Genomic DNA, 20857 nt, shown 5'->3' on the forward strand with positions numbered 1-20857 from the left:
TCTCTTATTTATTTTTATTACTTAAAATTAATCCCTAAATATGAAATAAACAAAGAACAAACAATAAACAAAATATGAATTAATTTTGAGCAATAAAAGTAAATAAACCAAAAAATGGACAAAACTTTTTCAAGGGATGAAAAATGCTAACAGAAAACTAATAAACCAAAAATGGACAAAACTTTTTCAAGGGATGAAAAAACAGAAAACTAATACAAGACTTAAAGTTGTAAAAAAATGAGAGATTAAAAATTAGAATTCTAAAAAAATTGAGAGACTAAAAAATTTAATTAACCCTTTGCTTTTAAGAAAATCGGTGAGAAAGAAATTAAACAGGGGGCTTATAGTTGCAATAGCTTATACAAAGGAGAATTCTTAGTTAATAACTAAACACAACAGAGAGAGCAATTAATTCTTCAAATTTAAAAAATTAGAAAGTCATCACTCATCACTAACACCAGAAGTTAAATTACGGCTACAACCGAATTCTCACTAAATGAGTTAACACTGTCCGAACAGCATAAGAATCATCACAACACAAAGGGCACAAAAATCACATAAACAAAACACGTCGATGAAATTAAATTAAGTAGTGCATGAATAATTGAGAATGACGTGCTTAATTAACTATGCCTAGTTGCACAGGAAGTCAGAGGGTGGCGACTTCTCGCAGGCGTTAAGTATCAAGCTAAGCGAAATGGGGATGTTAAGGTTAATGCCAAGAATGTTGGCTTTGATGGCAGTGCAGAGGCAAACCGCAACTTCAAGATCAAGAAGCCCTTCTAGCACTGAGCAACATGGGTGGTCCGGTGGTGACCCTACAATAGCACCAATTGGTCCATTAAGCACGTTTGCGCACACTCCGAGCTTAAGTGCGTCCCTGGGGCAGCTCTTCGCGGCAGGACTAGGGTTAGGGTAAGGGAATGGGATAGGGTTTGGCTTAGGCTGTGTGCAAGTGTAGCAGCCACTTGCCATGACAAAGAAAAGCAAATTGATGGTTAAAAAAAGAGCAAGAGTAGTTGAAGTTCTAGAAGACTCCATTGCCTAATATTCTTGCTTAATTACAATACAACAACTGTAATAAAGTTTGTGTGAAGGGAGAGTAATTTGTGATGCGGTTATATATAGGAGTTAATGGTTGGTATGTACTTTTTTGCCCCAGATTCAAGAATATTTTTTGAGTTTTTTAAGTAACTATTATAATTAAGATCTTTGCTTTCTTGGTAAGATTCTAAAATATTTTTATAAAATTTAATCTTTTATATCGACTATGAAATTAATATTTAATCTAAAGTTTAATTACATCTAAAAAAATTTATTCTTACTTAAAAATGTATTTTTTTCACTTACAAACCTATCATGTATTATTATCGGAACTATATATATATATACTCATTGGTTATTTGTCGTGAGTTTTGATGTTTGAGGAACCAGACATGTGAACGGACGAAGTTGTCTTTGTGCAGCTGGACTGGCAGTACAAGTGAATGGACGTAAAATATGATAGGCTTTCCAATTCCCAATAGGAAATTTTTCAGTATAAAGTATTCGAAAACCATGGTGGTTTCCCAGTTTTGCTTTGTAGAAAGATATCAACCACTTGGCATGTGATCAGTGAAGCACTCCCGTGAACTTCATCGATCATGCGCGGGGAAACGGCCTGTGATTTGATTCCCACATGTGGGGCTAGCCTTGGAATTTATTTATTTTTTAATGTATAGTAATGTGGACAAATTTATTGAAATTTCGGAGATCATTATAAAATATTAATAATTATATTAAATTATCAAGAATAATTTTAAAAATATATTAATTCATAATGATTAATCAAACAAATATAGAAAAATCTAAATCTGTAGATAATTCGTGACTTTTTGGTATTTTTTCAATCGTAACATATTTATTCCTTAACAATACTTCCATAACTCTTTAGATGGGGGAGAAAAAAAATTATATGTAACGGCTGAATATATTGATGACCATATCCTTTTTATAGTGTGCTAGTCTAATAAAGTTCTTATTATTTTCTAATGGGTCAACACATCTGATTATTAAGTTTATATAATCTGATTTAATTGTATAACAAATTCACTTAATTTGATTATATAAAATAAAACTCACTAATAATAAATAAATAATATAATATATTAATTATTGAAATAGAAAATTCCAATAAAATTAAGCTGTGTCCTACAAGGATAAAATGAAGACTTGAATATCAATTTGGACTTCTTTCCCAAATGATGATCGATTATATTTGATCCCTAATTGGGGTATTTGACCACCGATCCCACTGCAAAATGTGCCTTACTTATATATAGCCCTCTCCGACATTTGATTAAGAGGTCTTACTAGTTACAGTTATTACGGATTATGGTCGTCTACAGTTCTGAAAAGAACATGCTTCAATATCAGTTGTTTAATTAAATGATAATTTTATGTTTCAAAATCAATATAATGCATTCCATTGGTGGGATTTAAAACTGCACACACTGCAGTTTATTTTGAAACTTCAGGGACCCCATTCTTGTTGGTACAAATGTTAATATCACCTAGAATAATAATTATGAACTAGAATTTAAAGGATTTATAGTTACTGATCCAAGATTGTCCCATTGGATTAGGCTCACACAGTCACACTCAAGTGATTCTTTAGGTGGTAAGGTGATGGGCATCTATTGCTGTCTGACCTCAAATATTTAACATATATCGTTCCCGTCTGAACATGTATCCACCCATTTTCTGGTTTTATTTCAATGGATAGATTGTGGTGCTTATGCTGAATTTTTGGATTCTTTATTCAATTGTCTCATTTTTATATAGGGTAAATAGTCACTTTTATCTCTCAATGTATAATTTGTTAAAAAATGCGTCATTCAAAGATGAAAATATAAAATTTAGTCTCTGAAAGTGTAAAAAGTACAACAAATATATCATGCCGTTAATTTTCGTCCATTACCGTTAATAAGATAGTCTACGTGACATGGATGAACAAATTCATCACTGAAATGATTGCTAACATGGATTGTCAGCATAGGGGCATATTTGTCATAATATTTTTTTGACTTTTCATCTTCCCACTCTGCTGACAAATATGTCCCTGAAAAATGAAAATGCAAAAATTTAGTCCTCGAAAGTATAAGAAGTGCGACAAATATATTCTGACGTTAATAATGAATTGTATAGGAAAGAAGCTATGGAAAAAGGGATTAAAAAATAGTAAAATACACCTTAAAATTTGAACTCTTATACTTTGAGTATCTATCTATTTATCCATCTATTAAATTGTTTATTAGTTTTTTAATTAACCAATATAATTACTTATTTTCCAAAATAAAATAAAATTCTTTAGTTTTATGATATAAAAAAATTGAGTTACCATTTAAAAAAACGAAAGTCTTTTATTTCTTGAAATTTTTTGTTTGTTCAATTAATTATTAATCTTTATTATGTATTCTACCACAATATGTCAAATGAAATGTAAGGTCGTTGCAGCCCCTAAATCAGCAAGAGATACAACTCTGCAAAGAATAAACCTCTGCATTAATTTTTGTTGTTTTAAAGTTAACATTTGTATTAATTTGAACATTATTGTATTTTTATTTAAATTTATTTGGGTTCTTTATATGTTAATAACTGTTTTCATTTCATTCATATTCATATTATGTATAATAAGTGTTGTCTGGAATGGAAGCACACAAGGTTTATAGAAGGGATTTTTTCATATATATATTATTGATTAAGGAAAAAGACTAATAATTACGCTTTATCTTTATCTAGTTTAAATTTTGTGAGATTTATTTTAAAAAAAATAGTTGATTAAATTCTTTTTTTAAAATAAATAAATAAATAAATTTGGTCTCACGGTCGGTTGTGTTTTTTCTACTCAAAACTCTCGACATATTATTTTTAATCTAAATATGAGGACACTTAAGTTGAAATTATAATATGAAATAATTTTAAAGATTAAAAGTAAAAAATTTAGTAGAAATTTGATAAAATTATAAGATATAAGATAAAGTTTTATTAACTGTCATGGATGAAAGTTAACGATAAGATATATTTGTCGCACTTTTTACACTTTCACAGATTAAATTTGATATTTTTATCTTTTAATGACGCATTTATCAACGAATTAACAAGAATAACTATTTATCCTTTTCTTTTATTAATTTGAGCGAGTCTTTTCCACCTTTTCGGCTGTGCACACCAACGCGAATTAAGGGATTTTTACTGTGATTAAGTATTAATGGACTTAACTTACTAAACTGATTATAGAATTCACACAATTACTTGACGCACTTCATTTTTTGCCAAATCTTCTAAAATCCCAATTTTACACTTATTTTTCTTTCAAGCTTCCTCTCTCTCACCACCTCAATCTCATCAACGTGCTTCCAGCGACTAGGCTCTTCGTCTTTCCAACTCATTCTCTTATTCTCTCCATCTTCCTCTTCATCGCAAGGATGATTTCCCAAGGGTGATGGCTATTACAAATTGCTCAATTCGTAACAAATATTGGTGGTGTGGCTGGATGGAGGTGAGGGGTGAAGTCATGTGCACGAGGAAAACAGACACACTGTCTCCCTCCTCGGATATAAAATCAACAAAACCACACACACACACTCCTCCTTCACATAGAACCGCAACAATGTTGACGAGGATTAGCTTCTCCAGATGGCGTAAAGAAGCAAGAGTAGCCTACGACAAATCCTCCTCCAATTCCTGAAAGCTCGCCGCAAATAACGTTCAGCCGTCGAAGAAAACCATTCATTTGTTGGAATAGTCGCAAGCAAAGGCAGAGACACCATCACTGATGATCACGATTCCAAACTCAAGATGCTCAGCATCTCCTGCGACGACGAGGGAAACATCCTAGATCTGGTTGCTGCCTCCAGGACCAAAGGTGCTGCCACCGTTGGAAGCATGTTGACCGGGCTGAGGTGGTGGGATAGAGGAAGTTTAGAAGAAGGGTAAGATGGAGACTATACAAATTTTGGGAGTGCACCAAGCAAAAACAGGATGCGTTAAGTAATTGTCTAGAATTTGTGATTTCAGCAACAAGTTAAGCCCATTAATACTTAATTACAATATAATCACCATTAAACTTGATTAGAGTAGAAATCCCTTAATTCTAGAATGCAAATCTAAACCGACAGTCTCTCTCTTGGAGAACAGCATGCAAATGTAATCTATATTAATTGTAGCGTGTTTGATAAATTTCTTGAAATTGTTTTTAATATAGCATAGGCCTTAAACCTCTGAGTTTTAATATATGCAAAAGCTATAGGCTTATAACTGCTCCTGATCTTAAGAGCTAAGGATGAACTTACTCCAGAACAAGGTCAGGTGCTGTATATATGTCAAAAAAAAAAAACTCACATTTGGTGTTTACCTCTCCCAACTTTGATTTTGAGAACGTAATCTCTTAATTATGAATTATGATGCATCTATTTAATTTTATCAATCCAACAAACAATGTCCTAAAGGCTTGATTAAGGAATAACAAATATTGTTTTTTCTAAGAGAAATCCAGTGGAATTGCAAGGAAATCACAGTAACGTGTAAGTCCTTTGCTAGGCAAATAATAAATAGAAAAATTATAGTAATAAAAACTTTTGGCTGGCAAAGTTCTTCAATCTTCCCCGAAGACCAAGCTTAACTTTGTACTCAATTCGTAGGAGCATACTGTAAGTAATTTTTGTTTTAAAAAAAAATACTCCTCAAAGTTAAATAAAAATCTCCTATAGTACGTAGATATATAGCCACTCATCCAACTGAAACTAAAAATTAAAATGAGGGACAAAATTTTATTTTATCCTAAAATAAAAATTATAAACTACAATAATAATTATAATAAACAACGAAAAATTTCTTAATAAATAATAATATAAATATTATTATAATAATCATTTTCACACCCTTTTGATATAAAATGACTTATTTTTTGCCCACGTCACATGAATTTAATCACTATTTTTAATAAGTAAGTAATACCTTTTTACAAGTAAATAATCCCTTAATTTGTATAAATACTATTTCATCATTCTCTCTATGTAAATTATCATATAGTGGTCTTGAACAAGAGTATTTTTAGTCAACATTCTTTAATGAGTGTTTTTAGTAGTTTTTGTTTAACATAGTGTTTTTAGGAGAGAAAAAAAATCTCTTTTAATATATCATTTTCAATATTTTTAATTTTAACTTAAATTTTAATATTTTTAAAATAAATTATTAATAAATAAAAAAACATTACATCATAATATAAATTATTTATCACAAATATATAATATAATTTACATGTTCAAAAAAATTATTTCTTAGAAATTTTAATTTAATTATACATTCAGAAGTATTTATTTATTATAAATTTAGTTATATAAAATAAATATTCATTCTATGCAATGCACATACTAATTAAAATTCTGGTCAATAATAGAAAAGAAAATATCAACAAGTTGGTAAAACACAGTGTATAGATAATTAGATTTTTAAAACATATTATTAAATGTTTGATTGGATAAAACTTTTTTGGAACTTTGGGAGAGATGAAATCCACTTTACAATCTTTATGCTTTGAAAGGAATTAGTCTCTCACTATCGATTAGGTATATTCTTAGTGAAAAGATAAATTATAGAATTAATAGTTGACAATATAATAACTACACATGTAAAACTATAAATACTATCTTGTCTAAAAAAAATTCAAATAGGTCCTATTTGGTGATTATTTTTAAGAATATAATTTTATTTTTTTTATTTTTTTTAAATATAAAATTACTTGGCTAGATTATTTTTTTAAAAAAAAAAATCAAAATAGGTTGTTCCTATTTTTGCTTTCTTTTTTAAAATTTTAAAAAAGTAAACATGATATATATATATATATATATATATATATAAAGGAACCAATTTGATTATTTATCATAATCGACCTTATTTTATTTATTAATTAAATAATTATACTTATCTTAAATATTATATTGTGTTTTTTAAACAATTTTTGTTTATTGGAAAATGCAAAGCAACATCGGATTTTTAAACAATTTATTTACAACAAGTCTGAAGTAACTTTAGTCTTATTCTTACAATTTCTAACGATATGGCTGTATCAAAAAAATTTCTTTGATTTCAGAAAATAATGAGAATAAAGTTAAATAAAATAAAACATTCAAACGAGATTAGTATTTTTTTATGTTTTTAAAATGTATTTTAATTTCAAAATAAATTTACAAAGTATTTTTTTTCATCTATAAATTAAAATTATTTTCAAATTAATACTTATTAAACAGTTGTTTTTCTTATTTTTTTTTGTTTTGAAAAACAGTTATTCAAAACTTTTGTATAAAATATTTTAAAAATAATAAAAATTAAAATTACTAGCTTGCCCTTAGACTCTACGAAGCTGAACGAAAAATATCCTTGTAGACATAAATTAAACTTGACAAAGAAAAAAAAAAAAGAGAGAGAGAACAAAAGAGGAATGGCTACTTTCCATTTGCGATGTCAAGCTAGCGCTGCAAGCTTCATCTTCAAGTTAATTGGTGGGGTTTCGATTGCAAATTTGTAATCATTAATTTCTAACACTTTTCTTAGGCTTCAACATTTTAATGATGTGATTTTGATCGAGAATGGGAAGCAAGAAATGGTCCACACAGTACACATATATCGTTATAAATGGATAACCATGCATGTGAGTGTTAACTTTTAATTTATGATGACTATTATTCTTGAAATGCAAGAAAAATTGATTGGACCCTTTTAAGAATTGTTAGAATGTTAGAATTATCGATATTTCTGACGTTGGTTGTTTTTCTCAGATACATTAGATCAATTGATGATCAAAGATGGCATGCCAACTTAGCCAGGTTGGTTGCCAACCTATGTCTCACCATCGGTGGAAAACTACAAACAATAATCTGTGCCTTCTTTGAAAAAAGTGTAGACACGGTTTGGTGATTGGTGAAAATTAAGATACAAATCCAATTAGAACCATGCAATTGATTATATAAGCATGGGTAGTTGGTGATTCAAATCAAACTATAGGATAAATTATATTTATTCTTATATTTTAAACAGCTTATATAAAATATAATTCTCTTTAATTTTTTTACAACCTTTTTCAAATAGATGATTTGATTTTATAGTACACGGATCAAATCTATGACCATATATGTTTTAAGAGATAATTTTATTTGTAAATTATGTCATATATTATGTTAGTGTAGTTTTTTTTAACTAATTGATAAATTATATAAATATATATTATTTAGATTATTTGTATTAAATATTGTAAAAATATAATGACAAAAAGAAGAAAATCAAACATTTCATCTTTCTTTTTTTATCTTTCATACTTTTTTTGGTAAGAAAATATTTATATTTTTATGTATCTTAAAAATATCATGATGTTAATTTCGATGTACATCAATAAAGTATATATAAATAGTTTTGGATCGAACTAAAATTTTGTAAATATGATTTATATAAAATAAAATTTTAATCCAACAATCAGTTTTTAAATAAAAAATTTAATTCAATGCTATTCAACAATATAATTTAATTTCTCCCATATACGAGAAGGGATAGTACTGTATTAGTTATACCTATTTTTATATCTTAAATAATTTTGTATAAAACACCAAAGAAATTAGTTTAATTGATTGACCAATATACCTAAGTTATTATAAATTTCTTTTGGTATCATATTTTGTCTCCTCATGTTGAATTTTTTTTATAAAACCAATTTTTTTTATCAATTCAATAACTGAATTATATTTATATATACTACCTAAATTATTTGTAGCAAATCTTCTAAAAATTGAAATATAATACGAAGATGATCTAATTATATTTTTATATACTATAATTAAAAGTATATAATATTTTAATTTTGATGTGCATAAATGAAATAGCCAATCATTTTAATTAATCTAAAATTACTTAAATATGATTTATATGAAATAAAAAATTAATTAAACATGTATTGAGATAAAATTATCTAAAAAAATTATTGAATAGCTTAAGAGTAAACATAACTCGTTGATTCCTCCTCTTTTTCTCTAGGAAAGAATCTAATTGTACTATAACAAATAAGGTTAAACATAATTGATAGATAGTTAGCTAGGATCTTTAATCATGTTGTCAAAGATTCAATTCTTGATCATGTGAATTGAGAATACTTGTTAAAAAAAAAGATAAAACTTAATTCTGTGATTACTAATTTATTATGCTTCAAAAGGAGTTAGCTTTTGACTATTGATTGAAAGATATTTTTGGAATACACACAAAAAAAAATTACACTATACTTTTTTTTTGTTATATCAACTTATCCCATTGATAATTTTATAAAAAAATGTAATTTTTATTATCTAATCATTCAATTATAATATAATATCTTGATTATTTGATTTATTTCAAAATTGAATTAAAATTATATAATCTACGTGCGAATTCTTATTTTTTATACTTTAAAAGTATATATTGCATTGAGTTCCATGTATATCAATCTATTAAATAATTTTTAATAAACATAATTTTGTAGGTGTGCTCTATATATTGGATAAGAAAAATTTAATCCAGTGACAGACTTTAACTTAAAATTATAAAATAAAAATTATTAAATAATATAATAGTTAGTATAATAATATATCTTAATTAAAGTTGAACTTATTGAAAAGAAAAATACCCATATTCGCAATCGCAACAGTATCCATTTGACATTGAGATCTTCGTCGAGATGTGCCGTGTGCGTTAGCTTGTAGTGGAGCCCACTTTAGTTAAACCAAGCCCGTGACTCCAATATGTAAGTGCTTCTTTGAATAATCGCTATTATATTATAAAAAAAAATTATCTTACTAGAAGAACTTCCATGTGAACTTGCCCTTGCCCGAACACGTGAAAATCATTAATATTTGCTTGTAATAGTAATTAGCAGTCGCGACACTGGCTAATCTGGATTGTATTTATTTTAACTAAACTTCAAGTCAATAATTGTATATTTATCCGGAATGGAGTATCTAATTAAGCTGCTTCTACGTTAATTATATATATAAAAACGCCTAGAACATCAAAATATTCAACGCAGGGCTTGATCATTAGTGTGGGACTAATAGTGAAAAGTTTGGGTAATTTGATTTAGGTCTTTAAATTTTGTTGTTCTCATTTTAACAAAAAAAAAAATTCACGGCAAAGACTCTTATAGCTCACATTCCTATTCAACCAAGTGAGTTAAGCTCTCTTAAGAATAGTAGGCTTCTCTATCAACCTAAAGAATTAAAATTGATGAAAAATAAGAAAATGATATTTTATTATTTGTATTTATAAATAAAAAATAGGTGACAAATAAAATAATTATGGATATTTGATTTAAGAGAAATAAAAAAATAAGAAAAAAATACAAGATAATCCATTGTCTTTTATGGCAATTGATTGTTAAAATTATAATTTTGAAAATTGGACTGATCGACCTGTTAAACTAGGAACCCACATAATGACCGGTTCATTTATTCTAAAAAAGCAAACTATTTCAGAATTGGTGAGCACTTGTCAAATCGGTCTAAAATCAACCAAAATCGGTATAAAATCAGATAGAAATTGGTTAATTTGAACTGGTATTCTGATTTTTTTTCTGTTTCTTTAAATTTAATATAAAATATTCAAAGATAATTAAAAACACATATTTAATCAAGATTAAAAATAGGTATAAATTTTCTTATTGATGATTTATTTTATAAAACACATAATTTACTCACTTATGTTAATTTACTATTTTTTTATCTTAATTTTATTTATAATTTTATATTATATTAATTTTTTTCTTTTCTATTTTAGATGTGAATTTTTTTTTAATGAATATTTTTATTTTATTAAAATTTAACTTTTATTTTGATATTTTTTAACTTTTATTTGTACTTTCAATGTTATAAACCTGGAAAAATGATACTTTATTTTAGTTTATGATGCTAAAAAGTTATGATATTATTATTATTATTAATAATATCTTGAACTAATGAACCTTAAATCAGTACATTGAACCGTTCGGTTCAATTTCAAAAATATTGGTTAAAACTATGAAAAATCGATCATGAATTAACTTTGACAATAAACTATTTTAGTTTTTCCACGGTAAGACAATTGATTATGAATGAAAACAATCAATTATTTTCAATAAAAAAGTTCTTTTCTATTTTCCCACCATTTTTATGCAATCAAATGAAGCTTTATGGCGCATATGTAGACAAATTTTTTTGAACAAAAGAGTAATGTAGGTATTGAAATTACGTTCCACGGTTCCAACTGTCAAAGTTTCTGATTACAATAGTTCATGAGATTGTATATCTTGCCTATCTTGAAAGCAACTGCAAAAGGATGTCAATCAGGAAAAAAAAAAAAAAAAAGAGATGTCAATTAGAGCCAAAAAGATTGGACTAAAATTATAATATTTCCAATATTATTAAGGAACGGGAGGTGGGAAACGTACATGTATGGAAGGAAAGGAACGTGAGGTGGGAAACGTACATGTATAGAAGGAAGGAAGAGGAAAAAAGAGAGTAGAAAAAGATAATAAATAATGTGATATAAAAAAATAAAATAAAAAAGATGAAAAGAATTTGAAAAGAATAAATATATGTTAATAATAACGGTAGAAAAAATACATAAAAAATAACGTAAAGAAAACAATCTTGTATTCTTTTTGTAAAGGATATTATATATGACTATTAACGAAAGCCTTTTTTAGAGAGGTTAAGGCTATGCTTCTATAAAAGTTAAGTTCTGTTAAACGAAAAAGCAACAAATTTTTACTCTTACACTTGCTACTTTGAAAAGTGTAAAATTAAAATTGCCTTGGAAAGCACGCAACAAAATTTCTAATTGATTTTCAAGCATACCCCAAATTTAACTAACTTACAACTTAGATGTGAGACCCTACATCACCTCACAAAATACAAAACCTAGTTCAAGGGTTTCTCTGCCAGCTAAAACTCATTCTAATACATGGTTATTGCTTCATTAACATAGTTTCTCTCAAATCCGTTAAACTATATTTTAATAATTATTACCTCGATGACCATTTTCCTAAACAATTTACCCCACTTGCATTCCAAAACCCTATATAAACCACCATTCACTGCCAATGACTCCCATCCCCACAAAAACTCTTAAGCTCCCGTAGTTAAATCTGCGAGCCATTAGTTAAAGAAAAAAAAACCCTAAAAAGTTTAAGATGGGTTCCAAAACTCGCTCTTTCCTTGCTCTTTTCCTCACGATCAACATTCTCTTCTTTGCCCTTGCCTCTGCCTGCGGGACATGCCCTAGCCCTAAGCCAAGGCATAATAAGCACAAGCCTGTTAAGCCAAGTCCTTCAGGTGGCTCAGGTGGTTCGGGTGGTTCAGGAGGCTCTGGTGGTTCAGGTGGCTCTGGTGGTTCGGGTGGTTCAGGTGGCTCGGGTGGTTCAGGTGGCTCGGGTGGTTCAGGTGGCTCGGGTGGTTCAGGTGGCTCAAGTACCTCTTGCCCTCGTGACGCACTCAAACTAGGAGTGTGTGCCAATGTGCTAAACGGGTTGTTGAACGTGACTTTAGGTCAACCACCAGTTACCCCTTGTTGCTCCCTCCTCAATGGTCTTGTTGATCTTGAAGCTGCAGTGTGCCTTTGCACTGCCCTTAGGGCAAACATTTTGGGCATCAACCTCAACCTTCCAATCTCACTCAGCTTGCTTCTCAATGTTTGCTCAAGGCAAGTCCCACGTGATTTCCAATGTGCTTAATCATCATGGTCTATGATATGCACAAGTTGCTTCGTGCTTATTCGTAGTTGTGGCTTTCCGTTAATGTCTTTTATTTTCCAAATTTCATTGCTCATGGTGCGATTCCTATACGTGCATGGATGGTTAACTTCTCGTTATTCTGTCGCTTTAATTAGTATTTGTTTTATTTAGCAAAGTGTCGAATTAAATAAACTCCCGATGTTTTTCTTATGTAAAAGCAAAAGGAATCAAAGATGATAGTGTTATTTATTTGACAGATAAATGATTAATGTTACGAACACTTATTAATTTTTATTGCTGTCTCTTTTTGTTTTTTCTTTTTGCCGAATGAGACATGAGAGCATGGCTGATCTGGAAATTAAATTATTTTTCTCTTTCTAGCTAACTTCTGTTCAATGCCTGACATGAGGAAAACAAAAATTCAAGAAAAGAATAAAATCTAAAGCTAACATGCACAGGCACCAACACTGTAATCAGCCCGTGACTAATGTACTATATGACATCACGTGCAAGCAATATTATTTTATTTTATTAAAAAAACTGAATATATATAATTAGCTAATTAAACTGAATCAAAATGATAGGTTTACGACTTTGGGCCTATTCGTTCATTTGAATATACATTGTTCTGTGCCTGCTTCCAAGATATGCATACGTAAATCATTCCCTCTCAGTAATGAAGCAAATGCATCTTAGTTTTGTTTCACCCGAACAAGTGGTCCCTAGCTCCACTTTTGCTCTACCGATCAGTTTATTAACCATAGTAGAAGTATATTTGGTTGCACAAATTCCATAGATATATTAAGCATTTATTCCGATTTCAAATATTAAAAAAACATTTTTTTTATCTCAAACATATTATTTTTAACTATCTTTATCTTTGACTAAAAAAACTAATTAATTTTATCTTATTTAATATTATTATTTTTAATTAATGATATTTTTATTTCTAATATCAAATTGAATGAATAATACGTTAAAAAATATTTTTAATTGAGATTGATGTAATTAAATATAATTAATTAAATTTTTTAATTAATGTGAATAATTTTTTTTTCTTAATTTGAGACCGGATAGAGTAGATGAGAAGCAATGGTTTCTTACTTTTGGTTCAACTAATGCATTTTTCAAGATGCATATATATAAATAAATAAAAAACACACACGCACTAAAAGTTCATCCTCCCACATGTAATTAAGGAGGAAAGAAGTTGGGGAGATTAGAATCAGGTAGAATGGTTTATAATTTGCAATTCAAATGTATGATTTCATACCTGTAAGGCTGTAACCAGTTGGCACTAGTGTATTTTCTTTTTCTTTTTCTTTTCGTATTTCTTGCACCGTTGCACATAAGAAATAAATAAATAAATAATTTCACCACACATATCTATTTGTTGTGTAAACCATATGACACATTGGTTTAACTATTTTATTGAAGAGAAGTAGTACAGTGATTATTGAGGTTTATGACAACAGGCTTTTCGATTTTCGAAGTTCAATAATTTCTATACAACTATTTTTAATTATAAATACACTATTGGGAATCTATTATCGTACATTATCAATATATAAATTAAAATTATCTAGCAGCTTGTCATGTGTCAGTTGCTTGCTGGACAGTGCAACATCATTAATTTTTTTTCACTTTTTTGTCTCTTTTTTTTTCATTTTCTCATTATTTTTTTTAAAAAAAAATCTGTGCAAAACACAGGCCATACACCTAGTTAAACATAAACCTATAATTGTGCACGAGCATTGGAAATGACTTTCTGGAGTTTGTCCTAACTTTTTTTCCGCAAAAATTTGAAAGCTAAAATATTAAGTAAGTTTAAAAAATAAATTATTTAATTAGTAATTTTCATTTATTTAGTTTTAAAGCTTCTTTTAAATGAAAAATTGTTCGGTAGTTTTTTTTTAAAAAAATAAATTTATTTAAAACTAACTGACACATTCAAAGAAGAATATGTTGGTAAAAAAAAATATTATACTTTGTACAATTGATTTAATCAACATAAATTTTTAATGATAATAAAAATACATAAAATTGAGCATTAATGTTTCACTAATCAAACTAATTTTAAATAAGTATTCTTTATTACCATTTTTTACTAAAAAGCATTTTCTATATCACTTGGCACAACAAAATTCTCTCCCTCATGATACTTAAATATTCTTGACTTTCTCAAACAATAAATTAAAGGTTTGATGGATTACAAGTAATCTACTCAAAGAGTAAGGATGTCAAGTTAAAACACAAAAACAAGTAATTTTTCATAGTAAAGGATTGTAATTTTTTCCCTAGAGCATTTCGTCCATCCAATGAGTATCAAAGTGTCACTGCTCTATTTCTTGAATGCCTGATAATTTCTTTAACTTGTCTCACGATTCTTCTACGGTTCAATCTTGGATATTATAGGCTTCATTTGAGAGGACCTTATTGAGTGAGAGCCCATAGATATTTTCCTATTAGGAAATTTGACACATGCTACTTTTGATGTGTCTACTTTTGATGTGTCCATTTCTGGTGAAGAGAGAAATAATAAGATATAAGTTATTAGAGATAAGGGGAGCAACATGAATACTAAATCTTGAAGCTTGAAGAAGTTTTATCTTTTACATGTCCAATTCATTTGAGTGACATTTGTATTGATTGTTGTGTTGTTTATTATATTTTAGTCTCTATCTTTTCATGTGTACATCATGCATCATCATATAGGAGTAAGGAGATTGTTTCTAAAGTTAGAAACTTTCTTCAATGTATAAAACTTTTTGTTTAATTGATTACAAGGCTAATCGTAATCGATTACACAAGTGTTTACAGCTTGTAGAGAGACTTTCGTATTGGTTTAATCGATTACAAGCTAATCATAATCGATTACACAGTTCAATTGAGACTATGATTGGTTTTTCAAGAGTTTATACTTTAATCGATTACTAGATAATCATAATCGATTACTTTATTCTTAAAAGTATTACCATAAGTGATAAAAAAAACACTTTAATCAATTACATCAAGAATCTAATCGATTACATTGTTCTTAAAAGTTTTTCAAATGTTGGGAAGAACACTTTGATCGATTGAAATGATAATATAATCGATTACTTCTTCAAAATAATCAATTACATTGACTTTTTAATCGACTACAAGCATTTATAACTATTTTCTCTATAAATAACTAGTTTGTATTCTCACTTATGTGTGAGTGTGCAAGCTGAAATAAGTAAAAGAAAGAGAGAAGATTAAATGCTTAGAAAAAATGAAACTCACAATTTCTAAAATTCGTTTTTGAAGATCTCATGGTAAGAAGTGAGTTGTGAATTTCTCTTGAGTTCAAGAAGACACTTATTCATTCAAGCAAGGTTATTGCGCATGATTGATCAGGTTGTGTCTTTCCTTGACTCAATTTTTCATGCTAGAATAGGTTTTTCTAGTTTGGGTTAAGGGTAGGTTTCTCTTAAACTCTTATTCACAAAGGACCCTAGGGTTAGGTGCCTTAGCCTTTTTTTTGTAGAAACTGAGATTGATTGTGATTGCTTGTAAGAATTCTATATGCATAATGAAAATCTAATTTGGGTTGGATTAGCTTCTTTAGAGATAGAGAGTGAACCTATATAAAAACTAGTGTACTTCTTCTCTTGATCTTATCTTTTTTTTTCAATCTAGTCTTGATCAATTTAATGAAGGTTAAAGAAAATATCTTTTTGAGAAAGAACTTAAAAAAAAGATTGTGTTAAGGGTGATTGATTAAATATGGTTTATCAAAAATTTGTGATGCGATCCTTGGAAAAGAATTTAATAATTTTTTTTAAAGTCTGATTTGATATAGAAACCAATTCATCCTTTCTCTTTGTTTGTGAGTTCTACCATCTTTTTCATAAGTTTTTTGAGGTGTTAGACATCTTTTTTGAGTTTGGTTCTAACAATCTTTTTCTTTTTTTATGATGACAAATCATATTAAATTTTGATCACAAATAGCATAATCATGTAAAGATATATATAAAAAATAAACATGATATGTTATGTATCAGAGCATAAAGGATAGAAAGTTTTACAAGAGCTGAGGTATCAAAGCAACACATATTAGATTAGAACAACAAAATCAAAAGAAAGACAATTGTATCAAATTATAACAAGGTAAGGATGATGCTGGTCCCTAATAAAAATTTTGTTGCATTGGATTCCTAATATATTAAAATTTTTATTTTGAGTTTTTACCGTCAATTAAGTGATGATATAACATTCTTTAAGTGATTGATATATATTGAGAATATTTATTTACGAGATACCACATCATCACTTAACTAATAATCCACAATAACTCAAAATTAAACAAAAGCTTTAATATACTAAAGATTGAATGTAATGATCAACTTTTTTTATTAAGGCCCCAAAACAAAAATTTATCATTTATCAAGGACTTCAAGCATATTTAAGTTTAATTATTTTTATGTTTATAAATTTTTTAAGCTTAAATATGTTTGTGATATGTGATAAATTAGTAAATTTTGTTCTAAATCTCTAATAATTTTTTGTACTACGAGTCTCTAACAAAACAAATATTTCATTTTGGGTATTTGTTATTTTGTTAGTTTTTATAATATTTTGTTTATTTTGTGTTAGTATATTTTAAAAATATTTGATAGGGAGTAACGGATCAGAAATGACCTACATATTTTAGGGATAAAAATAAGAAAAATAAATATAGTAGAATCACCAAAACAATATATATATATATATATATATATATATAAAAGAAACCCAAAATAAAAATTTCCTAATTTATCAAGGACCAAAATATATCTGAACCAAATCTTTAATATAAAAACATTCAAAAAGCGATTTTCTAATGATTTAAAACCACTAGAGTATTTAACTCATACGGTTTTGTGGTGGTTTTTTTTTTTACATATTTTGGAGATTTTAAAGAAAAATAAATAAAAACATGAATGTGAAATTGTGACGATTATTTATTTTAGATATTTTGACGATTTAAAAAAAAAATAACTGACGGTGAATAATTGTCACAAATTGTAACATTATTAGTGCAGTAAAAGAAAGAGACTAAATTTAGTTTTTTACAAATTTGAAGGACTAATAAAAATAAATTTTTTTAAGGATAAAATAATAATTACTCAAATTTAAATAATTAAAAACATATTAAGTTTAGATATTATGACAAAACTTTTAAAAAGGGAGGATCGAGATTAATCTAATAATAATTGAGTGAACCTCCTTTTAATCTGTTCTTGAATTTGTAAAACATTGTCATGATAGTTTCTTGAAATTAGAAAATATCTAATAAAATTTTGAAATTAAAAATATTACTTCCTTTGTTTCATTATAATTGTTGTGTAAGAGAAAAAAAATATCCTAAAATAATTATCATTTTTAATTTTTTAAATGTAATATTAATGGTGTTTTTTCACTAATAATCCCTTATAATATTAATTGTAGAAAACAAAATCTATAAATGAATTAATGATGATATAAAGTTACTTTTGAAAATTACTACTCTACTTTATATATTTATTATTTTTTCTTTATCTATGTAAAAACAATCTAAAACAACTATTATTTTAGGACAATTTAAGTATTATTTTAGTCTTTAATTAATACTCTCTCCAGTCTCCATTACAAGCAAAAATTGACATACTTCACACTTTTTTAAGAAAATTAATTTATTCATTAATTGTATCATTTTCAATTAAAAAATAAAATAAAATTCTTAAATTATTCTTTATTAGAATTTGATATTAAACATAAAAAAGTGTTTGATATTATTAAATGAAAAGTATTTTAAAGAGAGACTAATTAAATAAGATATAAATAAATAAATTTTTCTTATATTAAAAAATAATAATAAAATTTTGTTGCATATATTCGAGATAAAAGGAAATATAAACAACATACTAACATAATAATTTCTAAATTTTACAACTTACTATCATTATATGAAGCTAACGGCAAAGATTAATATTATAACCTATTTCAATTTCACATTTATCTAAATCCAAAGACTACTAGCATAACAAATAAATTGAAGACTAAAACCAGAATTAAATCACTCAATAATAATTATAACTTGTACTCACTCCGTATCAAAATCACTACAGTAGCCTTTAAAAAACTCAAATTAACTGATGAGACATTTTTAATGAGATATTTAAATATTTATTTTAATTTTATCTTCTACTAAATATTTTTGTTTTGGAATATTTAATATTACTCCCTTCCATCTTAAAAATATTAGGAAAAAATTGATTCACGTCAATTAAGAAAATTAGATAATAACATTTATAACTACATCAATATCAATTAAAAAAATATTTTTTAATTTATCATTTATTGAAACTTGAAATCAGAAATAAAAGAAATATTAAAATTAATACCTTTATTAAATAAATAATATTTTAGAGATAATAATATTAAAATAATTAAAATTTTATTATAATTTAAGACAAAAGAATATATTTTTTTCTTCATTATATATTTGATACCGACTTGAAGGAGTACATTTATTGAAACTAAGAAAAAAATAAAATATTTTAATAAAATTATTTCCTAATAAATTAATACTAATTCTGTTTTAATACTACTGTTTTCTTAATATCTGTAAAACAAAATGTTTTCTTAATTCTGTTAGAATATGTGCAATATTTATGCAGTCAATCTCATGAACTATTTATTGTAATCAGGAATCATGGACAGGTGGAACGTTAGTTTCAGTACCCACATTACTTTTTTGTTCTCAACAATTTGTTTACATCTGCGTCATAAAATCTTAAGGGTTGAAACCTGCAGTCCTGCACATACTAAAGCTCAGAATACTCCGTAATTTATTGCTCAGCGTTGATTAAATTAATGTTCTACGTTAGTATTATACTCCTTTCTGAGATCGCAGCTTAATTAGACCCTCCTTTCCGGATGAATATATAATTATTAACTTGAAGTTTTCTTACAGATAAACGCAATCCAGATTAGCCAGTGACTGCGACAGCAAATTACTACTAAAAGCAAATTAATGGTTTCCACGCGTTTGGGCCATGGCATGGTCACATGAAAATTCTTTACTAGGCTTTTTATATTATACTATAATAGCAATCATAGAAGCATTTACAGATTAGAGAGTCACGGGCTTCGTTTAACCAAAGTGGGCTCCATTAATATTACACGCTCACGCACACCTGGAGGATCAATATCTCAATGTCTAACGGTTAGGAATGTGAAACACCTTAATTCGACAAAGAACTTTGGGGTAAATAGTCATTTGATCATAAAAACATGAGATGCTGACACCTTAATTCGTGAAAGGCAAAAATTACAAAGATATTTGTTATCGCTAACATTCTGACATGTTTTATTCACGTGTGAATGACACATGATAGTTAAGTGTTATTCACATTGGTTGTCACATGTTTTAAAAAATAATTTTTTTTATTCGTCTTTAAATTTAATTTCTTATTGTTTTTTTGGTATATCAAGGTCTAAATTTAATGAATTATTGATATTTTGATCCTAAACTTAATTACTTATTATCATTTTGATTTTTGAATATATTTTTAAATTTTCAATCAAATCTTACTTTGCATATAAATTATTAACATAATTTATTATGACTTTCACGTCCACCATCTACATGTCAAGTAAACCATTCAAGTGAAACAATAAATTTGAATAGAAAATAACACAAAAAATATCTAAAAAAAACTATTTATTTTTTCCTTAACAAACATTGTCTAACTTTAAAAAATTACATTTTATTCAATTAAAAAAATCAAATTACCTATTTAGTATTCTTAAGTAACCAGTACATTCAAAATTCTTTCATGTCTCATTATACATGTGACATTTAATAACATTTTTTTGCCTAACATTTAGTAAAAACATTACATTTAAAAAATATCATCAAATATAAATAAATGTTACTAATATATTTTTGCTAAGAAGGGAATGAGAGAAAAGTCACGAGTTGGATCCTCTTGTTAACAAAAACTAACAAACTTACAATTAACATTTGTCGATAAAAAAAACTGATATATATTTATAATATTTTATCAAATGTTGTGTATAACCATGTTACTAAAACCTTTAGCA

The 20857-nt window shown here is 27.2% G+C and overlaps 2 protein-coding genes across 2 annotated transcripts; one reads left to right on the forward strand and one right to left on the reverse strand.

The window, feature by feature from the left end:
- Nucleotides 1-398: 398 nt before the first annotated feature.
- On the reverse strand, nt 399-1104 carry LOC114392746 (14 kDa proline-rich protein DC2.15-like). Its single transcript, XM_028353973.1, has one exon. The coding sequence runs from the start codon at nt 1039-1041 to the stop codon at nt 634-636; it is 408 nt and encodes a 135-aa protein (XP_028209774.1). The 5' UTR covers nt 1042-1104; the 3' UTR covers nt 399-633.
- An 11026-nt stretch (nt 1105-12130) lies between these two features.
- LOC114392549 (putative lipid-binding protein AIR1) lies at nt 12131-13057 on the forward strand. Its single transcript, XM_028353722.1, has one exon. It carries the CDS (start codon nt 12224-12226, stop codon nt 12761-12763), a length of 540 nt encoding a protein of 179 aa, XP_028209523.1. The 5' UTR covers nt 12131-12223; the 3' UTR covers nt 12764-13057.
- The last annotated feature ends 7800 nt before the right edge of the window (nt 13058-20857 follow it).

This window comes from Glycine soja, chromosome 17 (genome assembly GCF_004193775.1).
Source record: "Glycine soja cultivar W05 chromosome 17, ASM419377v2, whole genome shotgun sequence".
NCBI lineage: Eukaryota > Viridiplantae > Streptophyta > Magnoliopsida > Fabales > Fabaceae > Glycine > Glycine soja.

Bases quoted from the DNA above. Each gene is read 5' to 3' on its own strand.
- LOC114392549 (XM_028353722.1), top strand. From the start codon at position 12,224: ATGGGTTCCAAAACTCGCTCTTTCCTTGCTCTTTTCCTCACGATCAAC.
- LOC114392746 (XM_028353973.1), bottom strand. From the start codon at position 1,041: ATGGAGTCTTCTAGAACTTCAACTACTCTTGCTCTTTTTTTAACCATC.